This window comes from Sphaeramia orbicularis, chromosome 16 (assembly GCF_902148855.1).
Source record: "Sphaeramia orbicularis chromosome 16, fSphaOr1.1, whole genome shotgun sequence".
NCBI classification, from domain to species: Eukaryota; Metazoa; Chordata; class Actinopteri; order Kurtiformes; family Apogonidae; genus Sphaeramia; species Sphaeramia orbicularis.
In genome coordinates this window covers 52,340,694-52,359,894 of record NC_043972.1, presented here as the reverse complement: position 1 = coordinate 52,359,894, position 19,201 = coordinate 52,340,694, and the positions used below count along the sequence as shown (strand labels likewise).

General features: G+C 38.0%; 1 protein-coding gene across 1 annotated transcript in view; it reads right to left on the bottom strand.

Annotated features, from left to right (window-relative positions):
• herpud2 (HERPUD family member 2) overlaps nt 1–19,201 on the bottom strand; it is a 47,630-nt gene that overhangs the window by 21,557 nt on the left and 6,872 nt on the right. Inside the window, 2 exon segments of the mRNA XM_030157629.1 lie at nt 5,733–5,840; nt 13,618–13,695. Of these exon segments, the coding sequence (XP_030013489.1) occupies nt 5,733–5,840; nt 13,618–13,695 (186 nt within the window).

The following is a 19,201-nucleotide window of genomic DNA, read 5'->3' as shown; positions in this document are numbered from 1 at the left end:
TATAGTGCAAAAAATAAAATCACAAAGTACTTTTGTTACAAAACCAGATGAAATAGCAGAATCCTTTGCACTTTTCTATAGATTCCTATATAAAAATACAGATACTTGCACTGATGATAAAAAAATTGCAGATTTCTTAAAAAACATAAAATTACCAGAATTGACTGAAACGACTGCTAGGGATCTAGATAAACCAATTGAAGAATGGGAGATCAAGCAGGTGATCTCAACACTAAAAAATAATAAAACCCCAGGGCCAGATGGCTACATTAATGAATTTTATAAAACTTTTAGTGATATACTTTCCCCCCTATTGTTAAAAGCATATCACTACGCACTTTATTCTAAAACCGTGGCACCTTCCTGGACAGATGCAACCATCATAGTAATACATAAAGAGGGCAAAGATCCGACCGAATGCCAGTCCTATAGACCAATATCACTGTTAAATGGAGATGTGCGAATATTGACAGCAATATTGGCTAAACGAGTCAACCAAATGATAACTCAAATTATTCATCCTGACCAAACTGGATTCATTGCTGGAAGATATTATGGGGATAATTTACGACGCCTGCTGAATATAATATCATATCAAAAAGATAAGAAATCAGAGTCAATGATTTTATCTTTGGATGCTCAGAAAGCATTTGACCGTGTGTCATGGCAATTTTTATTTCAAACTTTAAAATGCTTTGGATTTGGACCTAACTTTATAAACTGGATTCAAACACTCTATTCAGACCCCCAGGCTTCCGTTAAAGTCAATGGCTATATATCACAGAGATTTAAACTGGAACGCGGCTGTAGGCAGGGCTGTTCTCTATCACCATTGCTTTTTGCCATCAGCATTGAACCATTTGCCCAACTCATCAGAGATAATATTAACATAAAAGGAATTATGATAAATACTGAGGAACATAAATTGTCACTATATGCAGATGATGTATTGCTATATCTAACAGAATTGGCATCTACAATACCACATCTTAAGACTTTAATTAATGAATTTGGATACTACTCAGGATATAAGGTAAATATTGATAAAACAGAGGCTATGGACATCAATGGCAAGATACCCCAAAACGTAAAACTTCAGACTGGTTTTAAATGGCCCAGTGATGGTATTAAATATCTTGGTATATTTATTCCCTTATCCCTACAGAACCTTTATGATGCTAATTATATCAAAATAATCCAGTGCATAAAAGGAGACCTGGATCGTTGGTCTGTGCTCCCTCTTTCTCTGCTGGGACGTATTGAAAGCATCCGCATGAACGTTCTGCCACGACTTCTCTATTTATTTCAGATGTTGCCCATTGATATTCCTAAGATTGTTTTCAACAATTTGGATAAAATGTTGTCAAAATTCATATGGCAAAATAAGCGTCCTAGAATTAGACTTAAAACTCTACAGTTATCAAAGTCCAGTGGAGGCCTCAACCTACCAAATTTAAAATTTTACTTTTGGGCTGCACAAATGAAACCCTTGATAGGATGGATTCAGGATAACACAAACACACGTTGGGTTGATGTTGAAAAACAACAATGTCAAGATCTCTTACAAAGCATGCCCTTTCTAGATGCACCCACTGGAGAGTTGTCCGACTGGACCAGGGTCACTTTTAAAATATGGAATAAAATAAAGTGTGCATTTAAGCTCCCAAAGTTAATTTCACCTTTGATAAATATTGGCTACATGAAGTCTTTTACACCCAATAATCTAGACAACAGCTTTAAAAAATGGTCAGAAAAGGGATTGATTTACCTGCATCAGCTGTTTGATGGTGGGATATTTAAGACATTTGAGCAGTTGAAAGATGACTTTGATCTCCCCAGTTCAAATCTTTTTAGGTATTTGCAACTTAGAACTTTTCTGATGACTCACAAGGAATGGGATAAATTCGCAAAACCTACACCCCTAGAAAAGTATCTGATAGAGTTACAAACTGGTGATGGAGAAAAGAAAGTAATTTCTAAATTGTATAATATTTTCTTATTTATGAATCAAAATAACTCCTCGCAGATAAGAGGGAGATGGGAGGCAGAGGCGAATGTGGACATATCTGAGGATGACTGGCGCGATGTATGTACAGAGGCACATCTGGTTACAAATTCTAATACATGGGGGGAATTCAAATGGAAAATAATCATTAGATATTTCAGAACACCAGAAATAATGTCTAAGATGGATCCCCAACATCCCAGTTCATGCTGGAGGAACTGCGGAGCCCATAGAGCTAATCACACTCATATATTTTGGGTTTGTCCTAAGTTAAGTGTGTTTTGGAGGGAGGTGTTCAATGCCGTGAAGGAGGTTTTTAAAATGAACATCCCACAAAGCTTCACAGTGTCAGTTTTGGGAGTAATACCTGAAGGTCTGGATAGAAAAGCAGATAAATACCTTTTGAATATATTATTCACCGCTGCCTTAAAGTCTATAACCATCAACTGGATGAAACCAGAACCTCCCTCATATAATACATGGATTCAAAAAGTTTGGGATATTTACCAGATGAAGCAGATCACACACTTGCTCCGGCTTCAGAAAACTATATTTACTAAAAGATGGGAACCTATGTTACCTTTACTACTGCAATAATATTTACTGGTGTTGCAAGAACACTCCATGTTATCAAAGTGCTGTCATTCTACCTCTGACGAAGATTTATATCTACAGCCTTTTTTATTTTTATTTTTTTTGTTTTTTGAAGTGATCATTGTTTGCTATAATTGTTACTGCTTTCTTAAATTTCATTATATGTGTCTGTGGAGGTGTATGAGAATATATTTGCAGCTGTGTAGGGGGAAAAGAAATTAATTGAACTGTATAATTGAATGTATAATTGTACTGTACTGAAAAAAAAGAGAAAATTTAATAAAAATTAAGTTTAAAAAAAAAAAACATTGCCCAGCTGGGTTCAGAAAAGGGGGTGACAGGGCTTTTCTCATCTGTGACAGTCCATGGGCTAGGAAGGGTCCTCATCCCCCCCCCCACACACACACACACACACACACACACACTCAGCTTGACTTCTTTGGTATATTATTATACCTATAGGCCTACTCTATCAGAAAAATTTCGTTAACATGAGATTAACTGGTTCACACTATCCGTATTTGACCTTTGTAATATCATGTAATATCGTCTGAAATGAGAAAGGTGACAATTTTACTTTCCATGGAGTACACATGATCTTTTGACCTGCATCTGTTTATCAATGATAACATCCCCATTTTGATTGGTGTTATTGTATAGAGTCGCTCAAGAGCTTTAAAATGACATATGACTAGTCTAGAGGTTCAGTATAGAAATGTATAATATAATCAATTTTATTTCCCCTACCCCTAGTTTACCACTCTATACTTAGGTGACGTAACGATATTACAAAGGCCAAATACGGATAGTGTGAACCAGTTAATCTCATGTTAACATCATTTTTCTGATAGAGTAGGCCTATAGGTATAATAATATACCAAAGAAGTCAAACTGTGGGGGGGTGCATGAAGACCCTTCCTAGCCCATGGACTATGACTACATGCATACAGCAGTTCATTTTCAATAATGCTAGTGTAGCAGGGTTGGTTATTCTTCCCTGAATTTACCCGATTTTCTGTGGTGCTCCAACAAATTCAGTATAGCTGGAGCAGTTCCCACACTGAGTTGTCAGATTGTACGGTAGTGGGTGGGACAGGGACTTGTCCCCATGTGTGGGATCCCTTAACTGTGTGTAACTTTTGCCCATGATGGAGAGACAAAGGTATGTGGTGTTGCCCTTTTGTGTTATTCTCTATTGTGTTCTGAAATGTATTTATTATTTCATGCCTGTTTTTTTCATGTTTTATCATGAAGAATATTGCATTATTACTTTAATCCCTTACATTTTTTGAAATGCTGATGCATGTAGTGCTTTGTCATGTCCTATTGTTTCTATGAGAAATTGTATTTTTTGCCATAATAAAAAAAACTAAATTGTCTATTGTGTTGAGGAAAACTTGAATGTTGATGAAAACGTCAATGCTATGGGTGCTTTCATTAAGTGTGTTGTGTAGGTTACAATGCATTGACTGATGAATAGCTCATGTGCACCTGTCAAACAAGATATCATTTATTTGAATAATCTGTAAAGTCAAAAACCAAACAACTTGCATACATACACACATGTACATACATACGTACATATACACATACATACACACACGTACAAACATACATTCATACAAACATACATACGACATACATACACATACATACAACCATAAGATACAACGTACTATTGACATAACCTACCGCATTTTTAAGCATTCATACCATACATTCATGATACACCTTTGCATTAGAAAGCATGACCAAAATGCAAAGCTAATCTGTTAGACTGCTTGTATACTGTCTGTCTCATCTGGCAGATCGGTTCCAAGTACATCCCAACAAAAGATTTTCCCAGCAACACACTGTTTTAGAAGATAGTAAAGACATGGTGTTAAGAGGAGACAGAAGTGAGAGGCAACATGAGTTGTTTACTTCCTGGTCATCCATGAAACTTAATGCGAATCGCTCATTATCATTTAGCTGTCCTGCAGGTTTACCTGCTCAAAACTAATACTTTTTAAAAGATTATATTTAACATTGATGCACGAGGCAACAAAGGAAACAGTTTCTATGGAGTTTTAATGATTTTTTACCATATCATCATTCAAAGAAATCACACACAACTTCTCATCAAACATGAGATATTGGGGTCTGACCCACCACCTAACATAGCTTTTATACATTTTTAATAATTATATGATGATGACAATTTCAAGTGATGGTAAATAAATTTATATAAATGTGTGTGTGCTGCTACTGACATTTAATGTGTTGGAATGAGCGTTTCTCAATTAATCCACCAGGGGGTGTTGCTCTTAATTAACCATACTGGACAAATACCATGAAGAAGAGTAAAGTTTTTTGAGAAGAAGAAAGTCAGTAATAAACATGGAGACGACAGCGGCAACACTAATGTGATACTAATATTGCAGCGTTTTTGCTGGTAAGGTTTAAAAGCGAACCTTCATCTGGTAGGGAAAAGAAAAATGAGCCATAATTTTCGTTTTCACTTCCACTGGCAGCGGTCTGCACCGCTCCGTACCAGCCCTGGGTAGCTGTCATAAATCTGTCAGTAGTTTTTCACCAACTCACACAGTTGCTCTTTGAACAGATCCTCTCCATCTGGGTAAGCATCTGCCAGCACCTGGAAAACGGATGGAATGTACGCAGAGGATGGACAGAATGCTCCGTCCATATCTGTGTGTGTCTTTAACGTTACTTGCAGTCAGCGTTGCTTTTTAATCACTGTCATTTATTTTGAAAAATCTCCACATCCCCACCGCATTATTCCACCGCCGCGTTACCTGCTGCACTTAACTGTGATGTCAATGGCCATTAGTGGTATGGGTGCATTTATATCGATTACTTTTACGAGTATGAATACGAGTACACACACTGAGTATCGGAGTCAATGCCTGATACTGGTATCGGACCATGTGCATCCCTACTTTAAAGATTTGTCGAGTACATGAATTGTTTTTTTTTTTAGTTTTGTTTTTTAAAAAATTGTATTGAAATTGTTCAGGAAGGTATTGGCACTAGACATATTTGAGCAATACCTTACCTTATTCTGTGTGGACACAAACTGCCTTTTCAGAGTACAAACAGGAAAAACCGGCAGTAAACTGTGTGCTATACTCACAGTGGAGCTGCAGGAAGTTGAGGTGGCCATGGAAAGGCTCTGAGGCATGGGCGAGCCAGGGGGACTGTGAGAGGTGCACACTAGATGCATCATGTGGTATTCATCTTGCTGTGGGTCAGCAGGTTCAGCACCGAATGGATCAGCAATGTGGGAGGAAGAGGATGGGAAAGGTAGCAGTACAGCACAGAGAAAGACCAGAGAGGAGAGAGTAACAGGAAGGATTAGTATAGAAATGACGAGAACTGAAAAACAATGCAAACCCTTTGCTGGTGAAATGCATCAGAACAGCTGTTGTTTCACAGGAAGTCTCTTTCGGTTCCCCAACTGCTGCACCCACACAAAGACACATGACATAAACTCAACTGAGTCTTTAGAAAACAGCCAGTCAGGTAGTTACTTGCCGTTACCATACAGCAACAACACCACAATACTACTAAAGTGTAGCTGTAAGTTCAATATAAATTAGTCTTAAGAAGTGAAAAAGTAAGCAGAGCTTACTAATACCTCGCCCGGTTGCACAACACTTTGCCCCTCCTGCTTACTGATACCCTGCTTACCCAGGGATTAATTTTGAGTCTTAACTTTCAATCCTTTTTACAATTTACAAAAGTCTGTAAAAAAAAAATGTGGGAAAGGGTGCGCAACTAAAATGAGCATAAGACTCACTGCATATATTGTTCTGTGTTGTTTTTTTTTTTTTTACCTTAATGCTATGTGTAAAACATAACATGCTCGCACTTGAAAACCCTCGGCCTGACTTATGAAAATCTTCAAAATATTGACAGTCATGTCAGTCATGTTGATTTACAATATGTAAACTGTGTGAGACTGTGAATTAATACTGGAATTGGTTTGTGCAATACATGTATAAAGGAATCCAAGATTTATCTAAAACAGTACATACAGTGGTAAAGAATTAATGTAAATGAACCATAAGTATGAGAAATAAGTCTAAGAGAAATAAACATACAATGAGAAATAATTTTAACTGTTTAAATACTTAGCATGTTTAAGAGAAGATGTGAGTTGGTATCATGCCTTTTAATAGTGAATAAGAAATAAATGTGAATGGCACAATCCACAAAGTGAGAGAAATGAAATAACAATTTGTCCTATTGACACTTGATTATGATTTAACAGACATGTCAAGGAAAAGTAAAGGGTGCCTTTCAAGTTTATTATACAGTAGTTAATTTATTTATTTATTTTTTTGTTTTTGTCTCTAATTTGGTGCCCCCTCCAGCAAATGCCGCCCTATGCAGCCACCTGTGTCACCTATACCCATTTGTGTTAACATTAGGGCATTTTCACAGGCTATTGGTGAAGTTATTTTTGTTTACTTCCATTTCCATTCCCTCCGATCTATGTGTCTTCACCAAGGTTATAATCGTTAACGAAAACGAACGAAATGACGAAACTAAAATTGAAAAAACTTTTCGTAAACTGAAATAAATAAAAACTCTAATTAAAGAAAAAAGCGATAACTACTGAAACTGTATTGTGTGTCTTACAAAACTAACTAAAACGTATAAAATTAGTATAAAAGTCCCTTCGTTTTCGTCTTGTCAATGTCGGATTGATATCAATTGGTTTACCTCGCTCCAGCAATTGAGCTAGCGGGCACAATTGGACACTTCACAGTCTGTCATGTCTGGTCACTGGTGGTTTCCAGTCGTCTTCTGGTCCCCACCCTACCTGGAACATACAGAATAAAGTTGGGACAAAGCAGCAGAGTCCTGTCCTGGGATGTACTTTAGTGCTGCGTGGGTTGTTTTTTTTTTTTTTTGCGCTGACTGTGTGTGTGCATGAGTGACCGAGACAGACAGGTATGTGAACTAAGCATCCAGTAAAGGTTGGAGATTTCACCATGAAAAGGCCTTCCAAGCACTTAACTGCAGAGTTTAGAAGAGGAAGCAAAGAGGAGGATGAAACTAATCCAATTACAGAGGTAAGGACACCTGTTATAATGTTAAAAAACGTTTGATGTTACTAGCTACAGCTAGCTGAATTAAAATGAAGCAAAGTTGGCTAATAATGGAACTGTAAATGACTAAGATATGTCATATCTGCTAAGGTGTGTGGTTTACTGCTGATGAACTGAGTTATATATGTTTATAAGTGGTTTATATATGTTTCTATATGGTTTATATATGTTTGTATGCAGTTTACTCCTGGTTAGCTGGTTTATATATGTTTCTATCTGGTTTAACTGCCGGTTGGCTTGTTTATATATGTTTTCTATCTGGTTAACTGCCGGGGTGGCTTGTTTATATATGTTTCTAATCTGGTTTAACTGCTGGTTAGCTGGTTTATATATGTTTCTATCTGGTTGAACTGCTGGTTATATGTTCTATCTGTTTAACTAGCTGGTTAGCTGGTTTATATATGTTTCTGTCTGGTTTAACTGCTGGTTAGCTGGTTTATATATGTTTCTATCTTGGTTTAACCTACTGGCTGCTTTGCGCATCTCCTCTCAACGCTTTGCAACATCTTCGCATGGTTTTCACTTAAGTGATGTTGTGTATGGATCACACACCACACACACCCACCTGCTATAGGGAATTTATACATCATAATGTACATGTGTTTGTGTCTCTGCTCAGTCAATGAGCCGCCCTAACCCGACCCCCAAATAAAGTGTCCAGAGTAACCCGCTGATTCACGCCTCACTAATTTCTTTGAATAGGATGGTGAGGAAGATAAAATATATGAAATAACTAAAACTAATACTAAAACTAAACTAAACTCAGCATTCAGAGAAAAAACGATAATAAAAACTAGCAAACATGCTCAAAAAACTAATTAAAATTAACTGTATTAGAAATAAAAGTCAAAACTAAATAAAACTAAACTATAATTAAAAATCCAAAACTATTATAACCTTGGTCTTCACTGCCAAGCCGCAGTGAAGCTGGACAGGAAGTTGAGACTCCAGTGTTCATTTTTTCCAAAGGATTTCAAATGAAGGTTTACAGAGGCATCTTCATCATTCATCCCTCTTTTTTTCTTAACCATGCTGTGCACTGTTACGTGCAATTTGGGTCCGCATTGAGTGCGGTCTGAACACACGAGTACGCACAGATATCTGTGGTGTGTATATGGCCGACTCCGGCCGACTCTTTGGGGGCCTGCCCCTAGTGGCCTGACTTATCACTGCATGACAAAGTTTTTGGGACAGACGGACAACCAACTGATGTCAATACCTTGCGGCCAGTGTGGCCAAGGGTAAAAAAACTAAGGTAACTAAAATAAAATCAACTAGAAGCACTCGGAGAGCGCAGACCTCCGCCAAGGCTGATCAGTGGCCCCCCCGTGGGCCCCCCCACCCCCGATCACCACCAAAATTTAATCATTTCTTCCTTATCCCATTTCCAACAAACCCTGAAAATTTCATCCAAATCTGTCCATAACTTTTTGAGTTATGTTGCACACTAACGGACAGACAAACAAACAAACCCTGGCAAAAACATAACCTCCTTGGCGGAGGTAACTAAAACCCCTAACGCCCGAATGCACATACAAGCGTGTTTAAAAAAAATAATTTGTGTTTTTACTTTCAAGTAGATGCTAAATCAAATGGAGATTGTTAATTTGACTGTAGCATATAAAATAGACTGAGTTTGGGTATGCTGCATATTTATGACAACAGGCAATAAAGGGAAAAAAAAACCCACACATTCTCTGGTCTTACGGCATGAAAATGATTTTATTGATTTTTCACTATTTTCAGTGTCATGACTGTAACACCAACTATTTTAACTATTATTATCCAACCATATATATACAGGGTGGGAGTGGGGAGGGGGGGGGGCATGCGTGTGTGTTGTGTGAGTCCTTGGAAAAGTTTGTGTGTGGATAAGAGACACAGAGGCCTTCTGTCCTTCAGTTGTTGTCAGTCCTTATTAGTTCACTCCTACTGTGTCTTGACCATGGAAATATTTTGACTGCAAATACAAATAAATCTGCCTTGCCTTGACAATAGTATACGTCAGTTTATCATTTACACTTGTACATTACAAATGACAGAACACAGTGAATCTACAAATACACCAACTCATTTAGAAACAGGCATCTGGGACTGACAAATATAGCATTTAACTTTACACATTTTGTTACATTCTGTTTTGAATGAAAAAAAAAAAAATCACCTATGGAAAGTGCAGACATTTTTAATTACATCATATACACAACATGTCATCATGGTTACATTCATAAACACATGGCCATGTGCTGACAAAAAAAATCTGTAACTCTACGTAAAATTATAGCGTTATTTACTGCTGTTTCCATCCCCTGGTTTAGGTTGATTATATTCTTCATCGCTGCCGTCCTGTCTCCTCACTCTCGTCTGGTAAAACTCTTGTGTGAAGTCCACCAACCTGCTTCCCATAAAACATTGTTGGGTTCATTCTGGTCTGCATAAAAATAAAAGGCAGAAATTTAATTTACATCCCCTATTTTATGTTTATAATGATATACAAAATGAACTACACATACTGGATGAAGGCCATCTGAACGTAGCAATGATGAACACCGTTTTTTTTTTTTTTTTTTCATGTCACAAATCTATTACAAGCTGAACATTCAAATAACTTTTTCAAACATTCAGCACACCATCTACTTTAATATATATGCTGTAGAAGCACACAATAAACAAGTGAGTATTTTATTTTGACACAACTTACCTCATACACAAAAAATTGATCCACTTTTATAGCCCCCCTTTTCTTGTCTGTCAGAAGTCTGAGATTCTGCTTCAATTAAACCAGGTGTACTGTCCATCACCGACATGATCCAACAAGAAACAAGTGCTTTAAATAGGTTCCCTAGGACCCCTGCTGATAGGCCCGAACTGTAATTGGGAAAATATATACGCTATCTCGGCTGTTTTCCGTGATGGAAACGGTATGTCGCAAATTTATGGTCAATAGCGTCAAAGGGTAAATACTCATTCATGTTCCCAAAAGCCAATGGAAGCCCGCAGACAGAGGGATGAAAGAGCGCATGCGGCTCTGGAGCCGAGGGTTGCCAACCCTGGGCTAGCCTCATGCCAAATAGTGATCAGGCTGATGTATGAATCAGGACTTGATTAGGTCTGGTAAAACACTCAGAATAAGTCTTGCACTAACCACTGAAGACGTTGTTACTGCTTTACCCAAGATAAACACAACAGGCTGAGTGACTAACTCAGTGGTTCAGTGTGTTGTGTTGTGACTGACTCCTAGTTTCAGTGTATGCCCCCTTACAACTGTCAGTCTAAAAACACCTCTAGTTATCGTAAACAGCTGTTTAGTGTGTTGTGTCTCGTGTAGTTGTCCAATGTGTGGAAATCTCGCCCATTATCTTTAACTTTTTCTATTATGTTCCTGCCACCTGCCTGGATACGTAGCTGCAGGTAACGTAACTATGTTGTGCATGGTGAAAGTTGATGTATTTCCATCCAGCTGTAATTCCCATTTTCAAGAGAGAAATCATGGGCGCTTTGGAAAAAAAATTGCGAAAAACCAAAAAATTTGACACTGAAGAGATGGAAAAGTTGAATAATGATTGTAAAGTACGTGTGAATAAGAGTCAATGCAAACAGATTCAGTCAATGTGTGTCATGTGTGTTTATGTGTGTACCAATAAGGAGACTGTGACATTCATTGAAATTGAAGTTCATTGAGGAGACTGAGGTCCTTTGGAGTACACATGCCTCTGCTACTGACTTTCTATGACTCTATGGTAGCATCTGTTTTGCTCTACGCTGTGGTCTGCTGGGGAGCAAGCAGCACTGACCGGGACAGGAAGAGACTGATCAAGCTGGTCAGGAGAGCCAGTTCTGCTCTGAGCTGCCCACTGGACACTGTGGAACAGGTGAGTGAGAGGAGGATGCTAGCTAAGCTGACATCCATAATGGACAACATCTCTCACCCACTGCATCAGACCGTGGAGGCTCTGAGCAGCTCCTTTAGTGGTAGACTTCTACACCCACAGTGTAGGAAAGAGTGCTACTGCAGGTCAATCATCCCCACCGCTGTCAGACTGTACAACACAACAGTCTAACCCTGTCCTGTTTGTATTCTATCTGTACTGTCTGACTTTTTGCAATTTCCCCCCTGTTGTAAGTATGTATAGTTTTTTTATCACTATTATTTGTTATCTCATATTGCTTGCTTTTGCACTACCTTGTGTTTGCTGTATCCCTTATGCATGAACAACTTTTTTTCGGCACTTTATTCTGTTGCTGCCTTGGACTACTGAATTTCCCCAATGTGGATCCATAAATTCAAATCAAATGGAATCTAATCTACTATGAGAAACTAACAGAAATGTCATTATTAGACATGGAGAGAGCACCAAAATGCATTAGTATGAAGAGCTGCAGAGTCAAATGTTTAACAAATGCTTTTATAAACCATGGATGAGTTCATTGTGATAATTTGTATACAAACGCACAAAAAATAATGACATGAAAATGTACTGCACATAAAATAGTGAAGCTTTGACTGCAGGCAAAGACAAGACGAGCGCTGAACAGAAGCACATGGTCACACAGTGTGTACAATTTTGCTTATTATTCTTGAGTGAAAATCAAAAACAAAATATCCTTTAAACACTTTTATAAGCAGCCTTTTTTCTATTTTAGTACGTTGACTACTGTGAAAAAAAAATCTCAACAACATCACAACCTCAGCAGCAGACAAAGGCTTGCAACCACAAAAAATTATATTGTTGAGAGCACAGAGCAATACTTTTATTATAACAGCTATATGAAACACTTAACTTGCTATGCTTAAAGCTCATACCTACCGATGTGACATTTCTCACAGCCCTTAGTAGAAGTCTGAACATGAACAACATGCCTCCCTCCAAAGCCCGCCCACTTCCCTACGCCTGAGCTCCTGAGGCTCCTCCTCCTCTAATCAGCATCCGCCGATGAAAACAGAGGAGGAAGCAGAGGCGGAGGTCGTTTTTTGGCGTTTGGCGTTTTGACGTGTCCGCGGACCTCCCTCAATAATCAGATGCATATCCACTGCCGCGGTCCCGCGGCTCCTGTTCATCAGTAGACATGGTCTGGCAGTACTGGGTCAGTGTTTTCACTGCCGTGCCCAGGGGATGGGCCTGTGCGCACTGTGAATCGCCGCGGCCTCGCGAATTTTCCGTGGACATTTGAGGTTTCATAGTCCATACAGTTATCATCCTACATCATCTTACATGTGTGACACCATGTAATTATACCTGTGTGAGTCCCACCGTCATAAAAGCTGAGCTTTATGCAGACCTGTTCAGTCCAGTACAGCTGATTTTCCGGACTTTTCTCCCATCCTTCATTCATCAGACTCCCGTTTGTGCCCCTCAGTTGTTGTTTCTGTTCATAAATCCGTTTTTTCCCTTCCACATGTGCATGTCAGTTCTATCCAAACACATCCTAGACAGTAGACTGTGGTCAGTGACAGGAGAAGCAGCACCAGTGAAGCGTCAGATTCAGAGGGACACATATCGGATGTGAGACGGAGATAATGGATCGGATGCTGGACGGCCGTAATGGATGATTGACAGGAGGCTCAGTCAGGTTTGGCCAATTGTTTTATTCGGACCGACTAAAATGATTGGTCAGACTTTTATTAGAAATATATGAGAATTAAACATTTTTGAGTTTCAATACCTGGTGGATTTCTTTTACATTTTAGTTTGACACACACTTATTAGGAGCATTTTAAGATGACAAAAGAAAAGTGTAAAAATGCCACATCATACGGTATAGCTTTAACATCAGGCTAATCAGGGCAGACTTTTTAAGGTGTGCTTCCAAGGAACTCAAGTAAAAGAACAACAATATATCAGTGACAGTCCAGTGAAAATTAAGTCTCACATACGTACAGAATACTCTGTTCACGTCTACCTTTCTGAGGACGTCTCTGAGCTGCAGGTGGTCTTGAAGGAGTCTGCCTGAGTACACCAACCGTTGATCTTTGGACAACTGTAAAAGCAAGAGACATTATTTTAAAGTGAAGAAATACAGGCAAATTCACTTTAATCTAGCTGGCTGGTTAATACTTGAACAACTCAGTGAACAACCGGAGTTATGTCATAGTATGTACACAAACGGCTGTGTGTCATCACAAACAGTTATAGTGGTAACAGTGGTAAATATGGTCTTTTAAATGTTCTGAGATCTTTCAGCTTCCTCACAGCATCTCCCCGCTCCTGGAGATCCATCCTCCACATGAACCGCCTCCACTGAAATCTCACTCCATCGTGTCAAGTAGTGATGTAAAGTCAGAAATCCCCATTTCTTCTAAACTGCCCCTCTTCAGATCCATTTATTTTATTTAATTTGTCTGCAGAATTTATTTTGTTATACAACATAAACGTCATTGCCTGTACTGTATCCCTAATGGTACAATAAATCAATTATTAAGGAATATGACATGCTATTTTCATGAAGTATATAAACAATATTTAGCTTTCATTCTTACAGACCCTATTGAAAGAGAAATTCAGGTTTACAAGAAAATCACCGCTTATCAATTAATCATTAATCAATCGACAAGGTCAACCAACTAATGATTAATGAATTAATCGATAATTTGCATCCCTAGTCCACAACTACACTCATATACGCCTCACCAGTACATTGACAGGAAACAGCCCACATCAACCCTCAATGAAAATAGCGGAAAGGGGAAAAAAAGGGGAGAAGAAAGGAAAAAAGAAGAAAAAAAAAAAAAAAAAAAAAGAAACAACACAATCCAAATCACATTTCTGGGAGTTTCAACCAACAAGGTTGAGAGCAGAGTCCTGCACCAGGTCGGGTACCTGATGGGTAACCCACGAAAAGAGTACGAGCATGGGTAAAATTAAACAAAATGCGTGCAGGTAGCAGGCAAGAAAGTGAAAAAAAAAAAAAAATATTCATGGATGAAAATAATTTGCAGGACATTTAATAATGATGATCATCTAATTTCTTCATGGTTCATCCACAGCCGGTTTGTTTTATTGTGAAGTGAGCTTTACCTCTGCTTACATCCAGCCACAGACATCATTTATTTATTAATGGCATGTGGTTTAGCCAGAAATAAAGCCCTTGAAAGTTTGTTACTGTGTAAACAATGTGTATAGCGTCTTTGAGTACAGTCTACTCTCGTTAAACCGCCCGCCGTTATACCGCCATTTCCGCCTATCGCCATCCGCCAGCCCAGTTCCATGCACAAACAACACTTATACCATTGATTTCCCAACCGTTATACCGCCAGCGTGATTGCCATTGAGTACACATAAATTTTAACAATGTACTGAAACAAATGCGCCGGACGCTGATCGCGACAAGCTACGAGTAGGTCTACGGAACGGCCACCGTTCATTTATCGCAGAACACTCAGTAGGTCAGGATGTCGGGAAGAGGACGTGGGATTAAGCCAAAGCCTCAAGATGATGGGGTGTCATTTCCAAACACGGTATAATAATGCTTAAAATGTTTCCCCACTTTAAATGATCCCTTACAACATAACAGAATCAAGATTCATTTAGAAACGCAATTAGAACGGGTTAACGGAGGCAGCATAGACATCATATAGTAAAGACATGCACATTATGGACGCAACCCGTTGTAACGCCATTTTCGCTATACCGCCAATTTGGCCGTAAACGGAAGTTGGCGGTATAACGAGAGTAGACTGTACTTAGAAAAGCACTATATAAAACCGATGTATTATTATTATTATTATTATTATTATTATTATTATTATTATTATTATTATTATTATTAATCACAAGTTGGTTCGCTTTGTAAGTACAGGTGGTACGGGTTTGGACCCATGCAGGACACTGTTTGAGAGCACCATGCTTTGAGCATGACACAAGGTGAGGCCCAAAGGCTAGCTGAGGGTGACACTTGAAAGCACTGAAGCCACTGTAGAGCTAGAAAAGCAGAGTATGGAGTCCAAATGTCAATAAACTGCCCCTCAGAAGAATGAAGTAGACAGGTCAGCTACTCAAGGGGAAAACATTCCATAATTATCTTATGCCAATTAGATTTGTTAGGGGGTTGTCACTTAGCCAGAACAAAAATATGTTCTTTCCAGCTGCATGTGTGAGAATATCAAACAGTGTAATGGCATTAGCATCCACCATAGCGTATTGACTGTGGGGTAACCTAGGATCACTAGGGGTCATTCCATCTCAATTCAACGGGTTTAGAAAAAAATTCCTGCTCGACCATCTTGGATTTGCTTGAAATTTTTACCATGTGAAATTCAACCATGAAAACTAGCCCAGCCAAAATTTTGGACCGATATATCAAATGTATCCAAAGAAAAAAATTCTTGAAGGTACCCCCCCTCCTTGCCGTTTTTGGTGCATTTCGCGATCGTCTTAAAATGCAGCAAAGTTTAAAGTGTAATATCTCAGTAAGTTTTCTAGCTAAATGCATGAAATTTTCTGTAAACGAAGACTACCACATATAGATTGCATGTCTATTCTCAATAACATTGTCTTTATTGGGACTGTGGTATGACCTTTTGAAATCTGGAAAATAAACTTGAAACTTTTACAAACCCCTATATTTATTGACCAATTAAACACAAACCAAATATGATATATTGCAAATAATTACACATCCTTTTACATAAGTATATAGAGTAATCAGATCAGCATTCATTAATGGGTATGATCCTTTTTTGTTGTTGTTTTTGTCATAATAAAATCGCAAAATAACATTTATTAATTTTCACTTTCAAATACCACAGGTATGACAAGGAGTACCAACCAAAAGAACTTATTTTCTGAAAGACCATCATATACACTTACAAAATGTAAAATTTCATGATGGTTCTAGGATTCTAACCTACAAAAAATTTTTTTTGAAATATCAACACATTATGGAGTTTCGCGATTGTGTTTCATGCCAGTTTTTTTTTCAAACCACAACAAATATGATTCTTATTTTGCATATCTCATGTATTGTAAACCACTTATTCTTCATCAATTACCAGTGAGCTGATGATGTCACCAATACATGTATCTACTGAATGAGTTTGGTTTTCTTGGAATTTTGGTTGGCATCAGATTAGATCAGCTGTCTCATTCAGGAGATTTCTCTGACATCATCATTGACTATATAAATCTGATTGCTCTGACATTTTATTCAGTTCAATCAAAACAGCCCTGCCTGTTGGACACTAAAGCAGTGATGGCTTTTTCAGCAGTCTTAGTTCCATGCACTATTGGAGATCATCTGGGTCTCGAAGACCAGCGTCATAAATTGGATTATGTACACAAACTTAAAGTGTGAGTATATACATGATTTCTGGGAGGGGGTAATTATTTTTTTTCTAGTTATGGTAACATTGCAATATTTTGTCATGATATTCACATATAATTCCAAATTATTTTACACAGTCCCATGAAACTGAGCAAGGTTGAAGAACTCACAGCTGAAGATCAGGAACTTCTGAAAAACAGATGTGTCTGCCACGTCCCACTCCCTCACATACTGGCGATCATTGATGCACCAGTTACAACCACTGGGAGACGATACACAGTTCCCGAGGACATACAAAAGTCTTCCACAGAACAACTCGCCAATATGTTATAACTATTGTCATGTTCACTGTTGGAAATATGTTACAAACAGATTGTTCTATTACATTTGGTGTTTAGAAATAAATCACTATACTCTGCACAGTCAAACAGTTCAAGCATCTCGAATTTCATGATCAGATGATAAGAATCGTGAGCGATATAGCTGGGTTATTCAAAAATATTTTTTTGTAGGTTGGAGTCCTAGAACCATCATGAAATTTTACATTTTGTAAGCATATGTGATGGTCTTTCAGAAAATAAGTTCTTTTGGTTGGTACTCCTTGTCATATCTGTGGTATTTGAAAGTGAAAATTAATGAAAAATGTTATTTTACAATTTTATTATGACAAAAACAACAACAAAAAAGGATCATACCCATTAATAAATGCTGATCTGATTATATACTTCTGTAAAAGGATGTGTAATTATTTGCAATATATCATATTTGGTTTGTGTTTAATTGGTCAATAAATATAGGGGTTCGTAAAAGTTTCAAGTTTATTTTCCAGATTTCACAAGGTCATACCACAGTCCCAATAAAGACAATGTTATTGAGAATATACATATGCAATTTATATGTGGTAGTCAATCTTTGCTGAAAATTTCATGCATTTAGCTAGAAAACTTACTGAGATATTGCACTCTAAAATTTGCTACATTTTAAGACAATCGCGAAATGCACCAAAAACGGCAAGAGGGGCACCCTGTTCATGAATCTTTTTCTTCAAATGTATTTGATATATCAATCTGAAATTTTGGCAGAGGTGTTTTTTAGTGTTGAACTTTATATGGTAAAAATTTCAAGCAAATCTAAGATGGTCGAGCAAGAGGCACTTGTTGAATTGAGGTGGAATGACCCCTAGGCTTGTGCTAGCCTATCACCACATTGCCATTGGCGATGCATTTTCCTGGTTGGCGAAGTTGTTTTCAACCTGTGTAGCCACAGTGGCGAAGGTATGTTTTGGTAAAATCAACCAACTTACATCTCTGATCGAAAATGTCAGAGCAATAACCAAGGAAAATAACTAATGCAGTCTCCACTACTGAAGAGCGCTGCCGAGAGCGAACTCACCTGAACGTTTCCGATTTTTTACAAATTCACACTGCACAGACCGAGAGGGGTATGGAGCGATGCAGACCACCACCAGCGGAAGTGAAAACAAAACTTATGGCTCATTTATCTTTTCTCTACCTGCTGAAGCTTCGCTTTTAAACCTTACCAGCGAAAACGCTGCAATATTAGTATCACATTAGTGCTACTTCTGTCGTCTCCATGTTTGTTATTACTGATTTTCTTCTTCTTCTTCTCATAAAACTTTACTCTTCTTCATGGTATTTGTCCAGTATGGTTAATTCAGAGCGGCGCCCCCTGGTGGATTAATTGACAAACGCTCATTCCAACACATTAAATGTCAGTAGCAGCACTTTGTTCCAGTGAAACTAATGACGATGACAATAAAGCACATTTACAAAAGGAACTAACAACTAGGATGGGATTATTAAGGACTAGTATCGGTACTTGGTATCGGCAAGTGCTCAAAAGTAAGTACTCGTACTCGGTCTGGAAAAAAGTGGTATTGGTGCATCCCTACTGTATGGTATCATACTCAGAGGTGTCTCAATGGTAAATTTATTTTATATTGAATCTCATATTGAATCTCATGAACATCAGTGGTCAGAATAATTGTATTTATAAGTCTATCATTTATTGTTTTGTTATACATTAGATTAGAAATAAAAATAGTTTAGATGAAAATGTTGACTTAAGTTAATTTTTTATGATTTTTTTTGTATGAAACTGAAGCCAGATTGAACATATTTTTAAGCTCAAAATGCACCAGAATGCAGGAAAAAGACTTTGTTTTTCCCCAAATTTCCCAGGGGTGCTACATTTGTCGCCACGG